Source organism: Scyliorhinus torazame, chromosome 1, assembly GCF_047496885.1.
Source record: "Scyliorhinus torazame isolate Kashiwa2021f chromosome 1, sScyTor2.1, whole genome shotgun sequence".
In the NCBI taxonomy this organism is placed as follows: Eukaryota; Metazoa; Chordata; class Chondrichthyes; order Carcharhiniformes; family Scyliorhinidae; genus Scyliorhinus; species Scyliorhinus torazame.
Window position 1 is genome coordinate 220,835,523 of NC_092707.1, and position 17,970 is coordinate 220,853,492.

The following is a 17,970-nucleotide window of genomic DNA, read 5'->3' on the forward strand; positions in this document are numbered from 1 at the left end:
CCAGTGGCGTACCGCAGGGATCAGTTCTGGGTCATCTGCTGTTTGTGATTTTCATTAATGACTTGGATGAGGGAGTTGAAGGGTGGGTCAGTAAATTTGCAGACGATACGAAGATTGGTGGAGTTGTGGATAGTAAGGAGGGCTGTTGTCGGCTGCAAAGAGACATAGATAGGATGCAGAGCTGGGCTGAGAAGTGGCAGATGGAGTTTAACCCTGAAAAGTGTGAGGTTGTCCATTTTGGAAGGACAAATATGAATGCGGAATACAGGGTTAACGGTAGAGTTCTTGGCAATGTGGAGGAGCAGAGAGATCTTGGGGTCTATGTTCATACATCTTTGAAAGTTGCCACTCTAGTGGATAGAGCTGTGAAGAAGGCCTATGGTGTGCTCGCGTTCATTAACAGAGGGATTGAATTTAAGAGCCGTGAGGTGATGATGCAGCTGTACAAAACTTTGGTAAGGCCACATTTGGAGTACTGTGTACAGTTCTGGTCGCTTCATTTTAGGAAGGATGTGGAAGCTTTGGAAAAGGTGCAAAGAAGATTTACCAGGATGTTGCCTGGAATGGAGAGTAGGTCTTACGAGGAAAGGTTGAGGGTGCTATGCCTTTTCTCATTAGAACGGAGAAGGATGAGGGGCGACTTGATAGAGGTTTATAAGATGATCAGGGGAATAGATAGAGTAGACAGTCAGAGACTTTTTCCCCGGGTGGAACAAACCATTACAAGAGGACATAAATTTAAGGTGAAAGGTGGAAGATATAGGAGGGATATCAGAGGTAGGTTCTTTACCCAGAGAGTACTGGGGTCATGGACTGCACTGCCTGTGGAAGTAGTTGAGTCGGAAACATTAAGGACCTTCAAGCAGCTATGGGATAGGTACATGGATTACGGTAAAATGATATAGTGTATTTATTTGTTCTTAAGGGCAGCACGGTAGCATTGTGGATAGCACAATTGCTTCACAGCTCCAGGGTCCCAGGTTCGATTCCAGCTTGGGTCACTGTCTGTGCGGAGTCTGCACGTCCTCCCCGTGACTGCGTGGGTTTCCTCCGGGTGCTCCGGTTTCCTCCCACAGTCTAAAGATGTGCGGGTTAGGTGAATTGGCCAATGATAAATTGCCCTTAATGTCCAAATTGCCCTTGGTGTTGGGTGGAGGTGTTGAGTTTGGGTAGGGTGCTCTTTCCAAGAGCCAGTGCAGACTCAAAGGGCCGAATGGCCTCCTTCTGCACTGTAAATTCAATGATAATCTATGATTAATCTAGGACAAAGGTTCGGCGCAACATCGTGGGCCGAAGGGCCTGTTCTGTGCTGTATTTTCTATGTTCTATGTTGTACGCCGACAACCTGCTTTTATACATCACGGATCCAGTGGCTGCGATGGATGAAATCATGGGAATCCTTAAGGAATTCGGCCGGTTCTCGGGGTACAAACTGAACATGGCAAAAAGTGAGTTGTTTGTAGTCCAGGCGAGGGCCCAGGAGGGTCGGTTGAGGGGGCTGCCGTTTAGGTTAGTGGGGGACAGTTTTAGATACTTAAGGATACAGGTGGCGCGGGACTGGGGCCGGTCGCACAAGTTGAACTTATCTCGGTTGGTGGAGCAAATGAGGGTCGAGTTCCGGAGGTGGGATGCGCTTCCACTGACACTAGCGGGAAGAGTGCAGACGGTTAAAATGACGATCCTCCTGAGATTCTTGTTCGTATTCCAGTGTCTCTCCATTTTCATTCCGCGGTCGTTTTTCAAGAAGGTTAATAAAATAGTTATGGGATTTGTGTGGGCGGGAAAGTCCCCGCGGGTGAGTAGAGTGATGCTCGAGAGGAACCGAGGGGAAGGGGGGCTGGCGCTGTCAAACTTTGATAATTACCACTGGGCGGCCAACATAGCTATGATAAGGAAGTGGATGGTGGGTGTCGGGTCAGTTTGGGGGTGGTTGGAGGCCGCTTCGTGCAGGGGCACCAGTTTGGTAGCCCTGGTTACGGCGCCCCTGCCACTCCCGCCGGCACGGTACTCCACCAACCCTATAGTGGTGGTGACCTTGCGGATCTGGGGTCAATGGAGAAGGCACGTGGGGGAAGTGAGAGCATCGATTTGGTCCCCAATTTGCGACATTCACCGGTTTGCCCTGGGGAATATGGACGGTGCGTTCCGAACATGGCGGAGGGCTGGGATCGAGAAGATGGGGGATCTGTTCTTGGAAGGGAGCTTCCCGAGCTAGAGGACAAATTTGGGCTGGCGAGAGGGAATGATTTCAGGTATTTGCAGGAGCGGGACTTTCTACGCAGACAGATTCCATCTTTCCCACGCCTGCCACTTAGGGGGATCCAGGACAGGGTAGTGTCTAGTAGATGGGTGGGGGAGGGGAGGGTCTCGGACATATATAAAGAACTTATGGGAGCAGAGGAGACGCAGACCGAGGAGCTGAAGCTTAAGTGGGAAGAGGAGCTCAGAGGTGAGATAGAAGAGGGCATATGGGCGGAGGTGTTGAGCAGGGTTAACACAAGCGCAACATGCGCTAGGCTCAGCCTGATTCAATTCAGGGTTGTCCACTGGGCCCACATGACAGTGGCCCGGGTGAGTAAATTGGATTAGAGGAAGGTGCGCCAGATGTTCGGGAGGACCGGCGAACCATGCCCACATGTTCTGGGCGTGTCCTAAACTCAGGGGGTACTGGCAGGGATTCGCGGATGTTATGTCCCGGGTACTGAAAACAAGGGTGGCTATTTTGGGGGTTTTGGAGGACCCCGGAGTCCAGGAGGAGAGAGAGGCCGATGTTTTGCCCTATGCTTCCCTGGTAGTCTGGCGACGAATTCTGCTGACATGGAGGGACTCAAAACCCCCTAAGTCGGAGGCCTGGCTATCGGATATGGCGAGCTTCTTCGGTCTGGAGTAAATTAAGTTCGCACTGAGAGGGTCACTTTAGGGTTCGCCCGGAGGTGGCAACCATTTATCAACTTCTTCGCAGAAAATTAATCGTCAGCAGGGGGGGGGGGCGGTTAGGGTAACGGAGATTAGAGGGAGAGTTAGGCGGGTCCTTGTAGGAGGGGATCTGGTTTTTGCACTCGGTTGATTTTTGCTCACTTTTGTATTGTTGTTGTAAAAAGTTGACTTCAGATGTGGCATCATTTCACATTCATTTTAGTGAGCCGGAGATTCGTGATGCAGGTGGGGACAGTCAAACTGACTTTCGGTGGTGTCGATGATTCCTAACATGCAGTTTAAATGCTTTCCCTTTCACAGTATGTTGACGTGATGTTTATGGACCGGCTGAGATGAAGATGGTTGGAGAGGGTTAACGTGTCCACTGATTATTGGTTTGCAGTCAGTATCCCACTGGTGCAGTGTTTTACTGACAAATTAGCATTTCAGACCAAGATGCAGCTGACTTGTTTCATCTCCCGTTAAAAAAAAATATTTATTGCCATTACAAAGGTAATTCACGGATTCTGACAATTTTATATCCATTGTTCCCGGAAATACTCCTTGCTGAAAGAGGACTGCTGCCGTCCGAGAACAGCAGCCAGCCATGGATTCAGAGTACCCTTCCTTTGAAAATCCTCTCTATACGGAACTGAAATATTTCTGCAAAAAGGTGAAAGGAGCTTACATGGATTTAAAGGAAGATCTGATCCCAGACAAAGATGATCGATATTATAGGTGGGAGATCTCCCTTCTTTAACTACCGCTTCAGTTAATTATATATATGGAGATTTGTGAAATTAGTTATAAATTTGATACATTGTAATCTGTCTTGACAATTGCAAGAAAATATTTCCCAGTGGGATATCCATTTTAGTTTCACATCTTAATATTCCATCACTGAGAGATCGGCAACATGTCTCAATTTGACGTTGTCCATGCAGAGTGAAGTCCATTGCAGTCGCTTGCACCCACTGCATTACATTATTGAAATAAATGGCTGTTGAATGCAGAAGAAATTGATTAAGATTTGTTAACGAAGCCAATCGCCAGTTAAATTCCTGATGGAATCTGTAGTGACCAGAACAGGTTACAAATGTATTCAAGATGTGCCAGGCGTAAAAGGCCAAGCAAAATTCACCCTGAACCCACCCATTGTATCCCTTCCCTCTGCCTATCAACTGTCCATAATACGGTTGTGTGCCCGCGGGGGGCGGGGGCGAACAGCTCTTCCGCAAAATGTTATTTTGGAAGATATGTTTTAATAACTGAGTTGCTGATGGTTACGGAGCTGAGAAAATGGGGAGGATTATGAATTATTCACGAAATGGTGGATGTGCGACATTTCTCGCTCGTATATGTTTTAACACACATTTAAACGACCAAAAACGAATGTACACTCAACGTTGGCAAGTGAGGAATTAATTCAGTTCTTGTGTATTTATTTATCTTTTGTAGAGGGGCGGTTGGATGTTTTTGGAATGTTTGTTATTCTAAATACGAACTAGGAGAAAAAAAGTGTAGGTCACAGGCGTTCTGTTACAATTTGAGTTGTCACTCAAACATATTGAGCCAGATTTTGAGTCTATTGATTCCAGTTGATATCTGATCGGAAATCTTTGTCTGGCATCAGACCCAACTTCCAGCTCCAGTTTTACCCTCAGACCGTTGCAGTTTCAATAAAATGACATCCATCCTTACTGAAGAGAAAAGTTCTTACACTGGATTTTTAGAGATAATTCATCAGATCTTTGAGAGAGTATTCCTGCATCCAGTTTGCCGAATTGAAAGTAAAACCACAAAACCAGCCTTGTGACTTAAAAGCACTGCAGAGGAAATATATCCAATCACCGCCTGGTACCGGGCAGAATACAGCCTTTTTGGCTCATTCATTGCCACCAGCCAAGTCAGTCAATTGAGTCAGCACTGATGTCAGCCAATCTGCAATCAGCAGCCTAAAACAGCACTGCCATTTGGAAACTGCTTATTTGATTTAAAGGCTGTTTTATGCAGGTTGCTTTGCCTGAAAGACAGAGGCCAATCTTCATTTTAAACCAGCCCAAGCAACTGCTTGAATTAAAGACACAGGTCCATTAATGTTCCATGGATCCAAAGTTATTAGCAAAATAAAATAAAGGGGAAAATAAAGAATGACAGGAACAGACGGGAGGCATCCTTACACCTTGCAGAGTAAATTGACAGGGTGGGCACAGGAAGCTTCCCTATCAGAGCAGGAGTCTAAGGATTATGAGACAATAAAAAAAGCAATTCTGGATGCATATGAATTGGTTCCTGAATCATATTGGCAGAAGTTTTGGAATTGAACAAGACAGCCAGGACAGACTTCTGCAGAATTTGAAAGGGTTAAGCAGAACACTTTTAATAGGTGGATACAAGCATTGGGAGTTGAAAATACCTATGAGGCTCTGAGAGTGGTTATTCTCTTAGAGTAACTTAAGAATTCCCTAACTTCTATAATAAGAACCTATGTTGAAGATCAGAGGGTTAAAACTGCTAGACAAGCAGCAATTATGGCTGATTATTGGATTTGTTTATTGTCACGTGTACCAAGGTACAGTGAAAAATATTTTTCTATATATGAGCTAATACATAAATTTAAACCTTTGTTTCATCACCCCATAATTTTGAAAAGGATAGGACGTGGGAGAGTGAAAGGCAGGCAGGCAGGTAGCCAAGGTAAAGAATAGAATAGATAGCTGGAAATGCTCCAAGATCTCCTCCTCTGACCAGGAAGGAAGATACTAAAGATGGCAGTGAGACTTGGAAGCCGGGGTGTTACCATTGTAATAAGGTGGGACACGTTCGTTCAGCATATTGGAAGTTGCAAGGAAAGCCCATGGAACTTGTGGGGGTTCATAAGGGGAATTCTGAAAATGGAAGAAAAGTGGAGAATACTACAGCACAGACTGTAGTGTTAACTGGACTTAAGAACCCTGAAGTAAACACTACTGTGAGAAAGGAGGTAGATGAAAGATATTCCGGGGTTTCTTCTAAGGGGAAGGTCTCAATTGACCTAGACAAACCCAGAACAATTTTAAAGGAAACAGGGGCTACTCAAACTCTCCAATTAGAGAAGGTATTGGTTTTCCCTTCAGGGAGCTCAGTGAAAGCTGAGGTATTAGTGAATGGGATAGGTGGAAGTTGTATCCCAGTTGTATTGTATAAAGTACAATTGGAGTGTGATTTACTGTCAGGTCCAGTAGTTGTCGGAGTTGTTAAGGAATTCCCAGTGGAAGGAGTAGACTTTTGCGGAATGATTTAGCGGGTGCGAAGGTTGTGGCTTCACCCATGATTATAGAGAGTTCAAAGGAAGTATTGCAGTTAACACATGAGGTGCCGCCAGTAGGGCATGTGGGACTTGGGAAACAGCATTGGGCAGTAAATGAATCAAATAAGGAAATGCTGACAGATGTTGATCACACACCAAATGACAGTGGTAGAGAACCAGATTGTGAGAACCCTAAGACTGAAGGTGACCATAAGAAAGAGGAGTCCGAATGTAAGAGTGGTGGCAGGGATGAAGAGTCAGAAGAGAGTTTTGACTTCTTATCTCAGAGGGTAGTGGATCTGTGGTATTCTTTACCGCAGAGCATTGTAAAAGCTGGGTCGTTGAATGATTTTGGTTCTGATTATGAAATAATGACACACAGTTGTTACCGAAGACACCCACCACTAATTGATCTTGAACAGTTGGCAAGTAATTCTTCCAAAGCAAGTAAAGACAGCAAATCGGAAGAAGAAAGTGAATTGGACCTTGCTAAAAGTAATCTGTTGCCAACGTTGCAGTAAACCCATTGCCATTGCCTTCAGGTGAAAGAATTTCCGAGAACATGCCTGCTTTGAAGGAAAATATACATGACAACATGGCATCAGTTATTCAGGTTGAGGACAGAAAGGACTGAAGTGATACCAAGTGAGCGGCTGGTCCTTTTGAGAGTCCACTGTACGTTTCTGAGGTAAAAGAACCAGATAGAAGATAGAAGCAGGAGGCGGCCTTTTGGCCCTTCGAGGCTGATCCGCCATTCATCACGATCATGGCCGATCATCCAACTCAATAGCCTAATCCTGCTTTCTCCCAATAGCCTTTGATCCTATTCTCCCCAAGTGCTGTATCCAGCTGCCTCTTGAATATATTCGATGTTTTAGCATGAGCTACTTCCTGTGGTAATGAATTCCACAGGCTCACCACTCTTCGTGTGAAGAAATGTCTCCTTATATCTGTCCGAAATGGTTTACCCTGAATCCTCAGACTGTGACCCCTGGTGCTGGACACACCCATCATTGGTAACATCTTTCCTGCATCTACCCTATCTAGTCCCGTTAAAAATGTTCTAAGTCTCTATGAGATCCCCCCTCATTCTTCTGAACTCCAGCAAGAACAATCCCAACCTAGTCAATCTCTCCTCATATAACAGTCCCGCCATTCATGGAATCCGTCTGGTAAACCTTCGCTGCACTGCCTTGAGAGCAAGAACATCCTTCCTCAGAGAAGGAGACCAAAACTGCACACAATACTCCAGGCGTGGCCTTACCAAGGCCCTGTAGAATTGAAGCAACACATCCCTGCTTCTATACTCGAAATCTCTCGTAATGAAGGCCAACATACCATTAACCTTCTTTACTGCCTGCTGCACCTGCTTGCTTACCTTCAGTGACTGGTGCACAAGGACACCCAGGTCCCGCTGCACACTCCCCTCTCCCAATTTACAACCATTCAGGTAGGAATCTGCCTTTCTGTTTTTGCTTCCAAAGTGAATAACCTCACACCTATCCAAATTATACTGCATTTGCCATTAATTTGCCCACTCGCCCAACCTGTCCAGATCATGCTGTAGGATCTCTGCATCTTCGTCACAATTCACCCTTCCACCTAACTTGATATCAGCTGCAAACTTTGAGATGTTACATTTTGTTCCCTCATCCAAATCATCAATATATATTATGAATAGCTGGGGTCTGTTATGGGCCAGGGTTTAGAGAACCCCAAAGTGTATCATGGAGTTCACCTGACCCACACCTTTTAATAGATTGTGGTATGGGGAGCACACGGCCCACTCTACAGGTGTGGTACAGCAGAAATGGAAAAGTATTTTTTAAAGCAGAACAATGTTTATTCTATGAACTCAAGTTAACCTTTTTAAAATCACACAGTGAAGATCTTAGCAACCATTAATTCAAATACAACCCCTGAAGACTACAACACTAAGTAATCTTTTAAGCTTTCCTTTTAACATCCATAAGACTTAAAAATAAAACCTTTAACAGAAGCACATCAGGTTAAAGTCACTACTGAGAGCAGTTATTAGTTTTAAATCACCAAAGGATCGATTTACAGTTTTTAAGATTAGAGAGAGAGACTAATACCCCTTATGGCTGTGACTGCAGCTATCCAGCTCTGAAAACAAAACTAAACCACACCCTGCAGCAAACAGCCTAAAACTAAAGTAAAAAGCTGACAGGCAGCCCAGTTCCACCCACTCTCTGACATCACTGCAGTAATAAACACCCATTTATTAAAGGTACTCTCACATGACAGGCCCTAGCACCGATCCCTGTGGTACCCCATTAGTTAATGCCTGCCAATTTGAAAAGGACCCATTAATCCCTATTCTTTACTTCTTCTCTGCCAACCAGTTTTCAATCCACCTCAATACATTTCCCCCAATCCCATGCGCTTTAATTTTTCACAATAATCTCTTATGCAGGACTTTGTCAAACGCCTTCTGAAAGTCCAAATATACCACATCGACTGGCTCCCCCTTGTCAACTGTACTGGTTACATCTTCAAAGAATTCCAACAGATTTGTCAAGCATGATTTTCCCTTCATAAATCCATGCTGACTTTGACTGATCCTGCCACTGCTTTCTAAATGTTCCGCTATAAAGTCCCTGATAATGGATTCAAGCATTTTCCCCACTTCCTGGTCTATAATTCCCTGCTTTTTCTCTACCTCCCTTTTTGAATATTGGAGTGACGTGAGCTACCCTCCAATCTGCAGGGACAGTTCCAGAGTCTATAGAATCCCAGAAGATGACTACCAATGCATCCACTATTTCCAGAGCCACCTCCTAAAGCACTCTGGGATGCAGATTCTCAGGCACTGGGGATTTATCTGCCTTCAATACCATCAATTTTCCCAGCACCATTTCTCTACTAATGTTGATCTCCCTCACACTAAACCTTTCATTCTCCAACATTACTGGTATCTGATTTGTGTCCTCTTTTGTGAAGACAGAACCAAAGTATGTATTCAATTGTGCAGCCATTTCTTTGTTCCTCATTATGCATTCCTCTGTTTCTGTCTGTAGAGGGCCTACATTTCTCTTTCCCAATCTCTTTATCTTCACATATCTATACAAACTCTTAGTGTCCGTCTTTATGTTTCCTGCAAGCTTCCTTTTGTACTGTACTTTCCCCTTCTTAATCAATCCCTTCGTCCTTCTTTGCTGAATTCTAAACTGCCCCCAATCCTCAGACCTATTATTTTTCTTGGCCAATCTGTATGCTTCTTCCTTGGATCGGATACTATTTCTAATTTCCTTGGATTGGCCCTCTTACCCCATTTGCTTTTGTGTTAGACAGGAACGAACGTTCCTTGAATGTTTGCAAATGTCTATCCATTATCATCCTCCAATTCTCTCCAATCTATCAAGGCCAACTCATGCCTCATGACTTCATAGTTCCCTTTATTAAGATTCAGCACCCTAGTCTCCGAATCAATTACTTCACTCTCCACCTTGATAAAAAATTCTATCATGTTATGGTCGCTCATCCCAAGGGGTCTCGTTCAGCCAGATTGGCAATGATTCTCTTCTCATTACCCAGTACCCAGTCTAAGATGGCCTGCTCTCTAGTTGGTTCCTCCACATATTGGTCAAGAAAACCATCCCGTATACACTCCAGGAATTCCTCCTCTACGGCATTGTGGCTAATTTGATTTGCCCAATCTATCAGAAGATTAAAATCACCCACGATCACCGATATTCCTTTATTACAGGCATCTCTAATTTCATGTTCAATGCCATTCCCAACCTCGATGTGGAGATGCCGGCGATGGACTGGGGTGAGCACAGTAAGAAGTCCTATAACACCAGGTTAAAGTCCAACAGGTTTGTTTCAAATCACTAGCTTTCGGAGCATACTTCTTCTTCAGGTGAATTCCCAACCTCACCACTGAAGTTTGGGGGTCTATATATGACACCCACTAATGTTTTTTGCCCCGTGATATTTCTCAACTCTACCCATACAGATTCCACATTGTCAGAGCTAATATCCTTTTTCACTACTGCGTTAATTTCCTCTTTAACCAGCAGTGCAATGCCACCGTCTTTTATTTTATGCCTGTCCTTCCTAAATACTGAAAACCTTGGGACATTCAGTTCCCATCCTTGGTCACCCTGCAGCCATATCTCCATAATCCCAATTACATCATACCCATTTATATCTGTCTGCGCGATTAGTTCATCCACTTTATTGCAAATGCTCCGTGCATTAAGGCACAGAGCCTTTAAGTTTGTCTCTTTCACATTGTTTGTCTTGCTCCCAATATTTTTCTCTATTGTCCTGTTTGACTTTTGCCCTTGGTTTCTCCATCTATCACTTTTCTTATTCACTTTTCTACCTTTTGTTTTTGTCCTTGCTCCATCTTTCTCTGACTCCTTGCATAGGTTCCCATCCCTCTGGCATATTAGTTTAAACCCTCCCCAACTGCTCTAGCAAATAGCCCCCCTCGGACATCAGTTCCAGTCCTGCCCAGTTGTAACCCGTCCAGTTTGCACAGGTCCCACCTCCCCCAGAACCGGTCCCAATGCCCCAGGAATCTAAAACCCTCCCCCTGGTACGATCTCTTCAGCCACATATTCATCCTATATATCCTTCATTTCTACTCTGACTAGCACGTGGCACCGGTAGTAATCCTGAGATCACTACCTTTGAGGTCCGATTTTTTAACTTCCTTCCTAGCTCCCCCTATTCTGCTTTTAGAACCTCATCCCTTTTTTACCTATGTCGGTTGTACCATGACCGTCTGTTCACCCCCCCTCCAGAATGTCCTGTACCCGCTCCGAGACATCCTTGGGCAGCACGGTAGCACTGTGGCTTCACAGCGCCAGGGTCCCTGGTTCAATTCCCCACTGGGTCACCGTCTTTGCGGAGTCTGCACGTTCTCCCCATGTCTGCGTGGGTTTCATCCGGGTGTTCTGGTTTCCTCCCACAGTCCAAAGACGTACAGTTTAGGTGGACTGGCCATGGTAAATTGCCCTTAGTGACCAAAAAGGTTAGGAGGGGTTATTGGGTTACGGGGATAGGGTGGAAGTGAGGGCTTAAGTGGGTTGGTGCAGATTCGTGGGCCGAATGGCCTCCTTCTGCACTGTATGTTCTATGTCTATGACCCTATGACCAGGGAGGCAACATCCCATCCTGGAGTCTCGTTTGCAGCCACAGAAATGCATGTCTACAATTGAATCCCCTATAACTACTGCACTGGCGCACTTATTTTTTTAAATTTAAAAAATATATATTTTTATTAAAGTTTTGCAAAATTTTTCATAATAGTAATAATCCTAACACAACAAAATAGAGTGACCATTAACATAGTGCAGAAAGAGAATATACAATAGCAATTAACTAGACGTTATCCCCCGTGCCTCAGTCTTCCCACACCCTCCCAACGGATCACTCACCCACCTCCCCCATGGATCGCTGCTGCTGATGTTTTAATTTTCCTCCCCTCTGCAGCAGAACCAACCATGGTACCACAAGTTTAGCTGTTGCTGTTTTCCCCTGAGAGCCCATTCGCCTCAACTGTATCCAAAATGGCATATCTGTTCTACAGTGGTTCTGCCACCATATCTGTTAACAATAAAAGTTCATCGAGCCCATAATTGCCTTCCTCTGATTCTGAAAATAAAGAACAACAATTGAAATCTGGAAAACACAAATCATGCCAGTCTGTATTACTCATTGGGGATAAAGGCTGTGATTACAAAAACTCTGATAAGGAGGTAAATGTTGTCATACAAAGAATGGTGCATATGAAGTCAACCAACTCTGAGAGGATTGAACCCTCAGCTGCACACGTTGCTGAAGGTAGCCATGTGAAGGACAAGAGAGAATGTAAAGCTGGAGGGGTTGAAGAATGTTTATTGGTTAATAACAAACCAAATATTTCCCTCAGCATTCATAATACTACTTGTAGTTTAGTTGCAGGAAATTCTCAACATTTGGTTGAACATTCATTGGACGATTAGGAAAGACTGACTGCATTATACGAGACAGAAAGAGGCAGATATAGTAAAAACATCAAAATAATTTAGACGGCGTTGCAAGGAAACATCAGGGGGAACTCTGTTCACCAATCATGGCGTTGACATAAGAAACTTTGAACCATTAAAGCCACATCTGTCTCAACTAAAGCCACAGGGACTTGCTCAGTTGATTTGATTTGATTTGATTTATTGTGTCATGAAATGAAATGAAATGAAATGAAAATCGCATATTGTCACAAGTAGGCTTCAAAAGAAGTTACTGTGAAAAGCCCCTAATCGCCACATTCCGGCACCTGTTCAGGGACGCTGGTACGGGAATTGAACCGTGCTGCTGGCCTGCCTTGGTCTGCTTTCAAAGCCAGCGATTTAGCCTAGTGTTCTAAACCAGCCCCTCTTGTGAGAGTACCCTTTAAGAAATAGGTGTTTAAGAAATGGAGCTGCTCATGTCACTGGATGATGTCAGAGTGTGGGTGGAGCTGAGCTCCTTTTCGGCTTTTTAGTTTCAGTTTGAGAAAAGCTTGGGTGTGTCTGTGAGCTGCACTGCTGTTGATCTAAGCCATCCAAAGACTATGGATCATTTGGAGAACTCAGAATTGTAAAAAGGTCTCAGCATTGAATAAAAATCTAATGTGCTTCTGTTTCAAGGTTTGTTAAGTCTTTTGGATGGTAAAAAGGCACAGCGTACAGGTTATTTAGTATTGTATTCTTTGGGGGGGTGTATTTGATTTACTGGTTGGTAAGATGTGCACTGTTTGTTTTAAAAAGGTTAACTTGTGACTGAGCCATTGTGTTGAGGAGTTTCGGGGTGTGGAGATGGATAGTGCAGGGAGGGGGGGTGGAACATAGGGTATCTTTACACACAGATGATTTGCTATTGCACGTGTCGGAACTGAGTGCACTGATGGGAGATATACTGGAAATGCTTCGAGTGTTTGGATCCTTTTTGGGATATAAGCTCAATTTGGATAAAAGCTAATGTTTTGTGGTGTCTTGGGCAGGGGTTGGGGGGCTGCCATTCTATAGGGCGGTGGCCCACTTTAGATACTTGGGGAGCATGTGGCACGAGATTGAGGGGGGCTCCGTAGGTTTAATCTTACTAGTTTGGTGGGAGGGTGAATGCGGACTTGGTGAGGTTGGATGGTCGCTGGCGGGTCGCGTGCAGGCCATTAAGATGAATGCGATTTTTGTTTATTTTTCAGTGCCTGCTGATCTTTTTGCCAAAGGTATTTTTTAAGTGGAGAGGATGATAACCTTGTTTATTTGTGGGGGTGAGGGGTGGGGGATGACTGGGGGAAGGTGGCTCGGATTAGGAAGGTGCTGTTGCAGAATGGACGGCAGTCCGGGGGTTGGGTCTCCCGAATTTACTATATTCTTACTGGGCGGCAAACGCAGAGAAGATGAGAGGCTGGGTTAGACTGGGGGGGGGAACGGGACTCCCAGTGGGTTAGAATGGAGGACTGTCTATGAAGGGGTTGGGGTTGAGGGCATTGGCACCAGCTAATGGCCCCGGGGGAGTCTGGTGATGGTGGCAACTTTGAAGATCTGCAGGCAGTTGAGGCAGCACTTTAAGTTGTGGGCGGGGCCAAGGGAGATGCCAATTCGGAGGAATCATAGGTTTGAGCCAGGGAAGTGGGATGGGGGTTTTCGAAGATGGGCGGAGAGGGGAGTTAGGGTATTAAAGGATTTGTTTCTGAGGGGCCGGTTTGCAAGGCTAGAGGAGCTGGGGGAGAATTATGGGTTGGGGCAGGGGGAGATGATTAGATATATACAGGTCCGAGATTTTGCCAGGAAGGAGGTACAGAGCTTTCCAATGGCGCCGGCCCCCACATTGTTGGAGGAGGTATTGACGGCAGGGGGAATGGAGAGGAGGGCGGTGTCGGTGATTTATGGGACGATTTATGGGCTGTTTCTGGGGGAGGACAAGGTATCACTGGAGAAGATTAAGGCGAAATGGGATGAAGAGTTGGGGGAAGGTATGGTGGAGGGGTTGTGGTGTGAGGGGCTCCGGAGGGTGAATGCTTCAACCTCATGTGCGAGATTGGGGCTGATACATAGAACAGTACAGCACAGTACAGGCCCTTCAGCCCACGATGTTGTGCCAACCATTTATCCTAATCTAAGATCAACCTAACCTCCACCCCTTCAATTTACTGCTGTCCATGTGCCTAAGAGTCGCTTAAATGTTCCCAATGACTCTGACTCCACCACCTCTGCTGGCAGTGCATTCCACACACCCACCACTCTCTGTGTAAAGAACCGACCCCTGACATCTCCCCTATACCTTCCTCCAATCATCTCCCCTATACCTTCCTCCAATCACCTTAAAATTATGTCCCCTCGAGACAGCCATTTCCACCCTGGGGAAAGGTCTCTGGCTATCCACTCTATCCATGCCTCTCATCACCTTGTACACTTCTATCAAGTCATCTCTGTGCCTAGCTCCTAGCTCCCTCAACCTTACTTCATAAGACATGCCCTCCAGTCCAGGCAGCATCCTGGTAAATCTCCTCTGTACCCTTTCCAAAGGATCCACATACTTCCTGTAATGAGGTAACCAGAACTGGACACAATATTCCAAGTGTGGTCGAACTAGAGTTTTAGAAAGCTGCAGCAAACGCTCACGGCTCTTAAACTCAATGCCCCTGATAATGAAAGACAACATACCATACGCCTTCTTAACAACCCTATCAACCTGGGTGGCAACTTTGAGGGATCTATGTACGTGGACCCCAAGATCCATCTGTTCCTCCACACTTCCAACAATCCTGCCTTCAACCCTGTATTCAACATTCAAATTTGACCTTCCAAAATGAATCACTTCACATTTATCAAGGTTGAACTCCATCTGCCACTTCTCAGCCCAGCTCTGCATCCTGTCAATGTCCTGTTGTAACCTGCAACAACCCTCAACACTATCTACAACTCCCCCAACCTTTGTTTCATCGGCAAACTTACTAACCCACCCTTTCACTTCCTCATCCAAGTCATTTAAAAAACCCACAAAGAGTAGAGGTCCCAGAACAGATGCTTGCGGGACACCATTGGTTACCGACCTCCAGGCGGAATACTTTCCATCCACTACCACTCGCTGTCTTCTTTCGGCCAGCCAATTCTGTATCGAGACAGCCAGATTTCCCTGTATCCCATGCCCCCCAACTTTCTGAATGAGCCTACCATGGGGAACCTTATCAAATGCCTTACTGAAATCCATATACACCACATCTACTGCCCGACCTTCATCAATGTGTCTCATCACATCCTCAAAGAATTAAATGAGGCTTGTGAGGCATGACCTGCCCCTCACAAAGCCATGCTGACTATCTTTAATCAAACTATGTTTTTCCAAATAATCATAAATCCGATCTCTCAGAATCCTTTCCAATATTTTGCTCACCACAGACGTAAGATTGATGGGTCTGTAATTCCCAGGGATTTCCCTATTCCCTTTCTTGAATAGGGGAACAACATTTGCCTCCCTCCAATCATCTGGTACTACTCCAGTAGAGAGTGAGGACGCAAAGATCATCGGCAACGGCGCAGCAATCCCCTCCCTCGCTTCCCGTAGTAACCTTGGGTATATCCCGTAAGGCCCAGGGGACTTATCTATCCTGATGCTTTTCAAAATTTCCAGCACATCCTCCTTCTTAATATCAACCTGTTTGAGTCTATTAACCTAGTACACACTGTTCTCATGGGCAACAAGGTCCCTCTCTCTAGTGAATACTGAAGCAAAGTATTCATTTAGGGCCTCCCCCATCTCTTCAGACTCTAGGCACAAATACCCTCCACTATCCCTGATCGGCCCTACCCTCAGTCTGATCATCCTCTTATTTCTCACATAAGTGTAGAACGCCTTGGGGTTTTCCCTAATCCTTCCTGCCAGGACGTTTACATGCCCCCTTCGAGCTCTCCTGAGTCCATTTTTGAGTTCCTTCCTGGCTACCTTGTAACCCTCTCGAGCTGAGTCAGATCCTTGCTTCCTCAACCTTACGCAAGCTTCCTTCTTCCTCTTGACTAGAAGCTCCACTTCTCTTGTCATCCAAGGCTCCTTCACCTTACCATCCCTTCCTCGTCTCAGTGGGACAAAACTATTCATCACTCGCAGCAAGTGCTCCTTAAACAATCCCCACATTACTGTTGTGCATTTCCCCAAGAACAATTGTTCCGACTTTATGCTCCTCAGCTCCTGTCGAATAGCAGTATAATTTCCACTCCCCCAATTAAATACCTTCCCATACTGTGCGTTCCTATCCCTTCCCATGACTATGGTAAAGGTCAAGGAGTTGTGGTCACTGTCACTGAAATGCTTTCCCACCGAGTCATCTGACACCTGGCCTGGTTCGTTGCCGAGCACCAAGTCCAATATGGCCTCCTCCCTAGTCGGCCTATCTACATATTGAGTCAGGAATCCTTCCTGTACACACCTGACAAAATCTGCTCCATCCAAACCATTTGCACTAAAAGGAGGTTCCGGTCAATATTAGGGAAGTTGAAGTCACCCATGACAACAACTCTGTTACTTCTGCACTTTTCCAAGATCTACCGCCCAATCTGTTCCTCTATCTCTCTGCTGCTATTGGGGGGTCTATAGAAAACTCCCAATAAAGCGACTGCTCCTTTCTTGTTTCTGCTTTCTTGTTTCTGACTTCCACCCATACGGACTCAGTAGACAAACCCTCCTCAACTACCTCCTTTTCTGCACTCGTGGTGCACTCCCTAATTAACAGTGCCACTCCCCCTCGCCTTTTTCCCCCCTCCCTATTCTTCTGAAAACATCTAAACCCTCAGAACATCTAACAACTATTCCTGCCCCTGTGAAATCCGTGTCTCCATAATGGCTACAAAAGTTGAAGATGGTGGAGAGGGCGCACCTCACGAGGATGAGCCGACTCTTTGAGGGGGTGGAGGGTGTTTGTGAACGCTGTGGTAGGAGCACCACAAATCACGTTCATATGTTTTGGTCCTGTCCAAAACTGGAGGGGTTTTGGAGGGAGGTCTTCAGGGTTATCTCAAGGGTGGTGCATGTGAGGCTTGAAACAGGGCCCCGAGAAGCCATATTCAGGGTGCCGGACCAGCCTCTGCTGCAGGCGGGTGTGGGTGCAGATGTCTTAGCCTTCACCTTGCTGATTGCCCGAAGGCAGGTACTGTTGGGTGGAGGTCAGTCTCTCTCCACCCGGTGTCTCGGCGTGGCGGGGGGACCTGCTAGAATTTTTAACGCTCGACAAAGTGAAGTTTGAGTTGAGGGGAAGGACGGAAGGGTTCTACACTCATGGGCTTTGGTTATCATGCACTTTCAAGAATTGGATGACATCAAACATGAGGTGGTGTGTGTGTGGGGGGGGGGAGAAGAGTTGGAATGAATAGGTTATTGGTGATTATGTGCGGGATGATTGTGGATTCTTGATTCTTTCTTGTTCTGTATTTAAAATGTTGGGGGTTGTTTGGGGGTGGGTGGTGTCATGTGAGAGTGCCTTTAAGAAATGGGGGTTCATAAAATAGCTGTAGTGGATGTACCTTTAAGAAATGGGTGTTTATCAGTGATGTCAGAGTATGGGTGGAACTGGGCTGTCTGTCTACTTTTACTTTCACTTTGGGCTCGCAGCTACAGGATGTGTTTTGTTTTAGATTTGGAGAGGCTGCAGTCACAGCAAGATGTGTGTGAATCTCTGCAAGCTTATGAATGTTCATTTGGTGATTTCAAAGTGATAGCTGTTCTCAGTAGTGAAGTTAAACTTGATGTCTTTCTGTAAAGAGGGTTCTTTTTTG

The 17,970-nt window shown here is 45.5% G+C and overlaps 1 protein-coding gene across 6 annotated transcripts in view; it reads left to right on the forward strand.

Moving 5' to 3' along the window:
* The first annotated feature begins 3,328 nt into the window (after positions 1-3,328).
* The window catches only part of tmem181 (transmembrane protein 181), a 391,617-nt gene continuing 376,975 nt past the window's right edge, over positions 3,329-17,970 (forward strand). The window contains exon 1 of one of the 6 annotated variants that reach the window (XM_072502600.1): positions 3,329-3,654. In XM_072502600.1, the coding sequence (XP_072358701.1) occupies positions 3,524-3,654 (131 nt within the window). In that variant the 5' untranslated portion in view covers positions 3,329-3,523. The remainder of the gene's footprint in view (positions 3,655-17,970) is intronic. The other 5 variants (XM_072502554.1, XM_072502568.1, XM_072502574.1 and 2 more) reach the window with 5 other exon arrangements.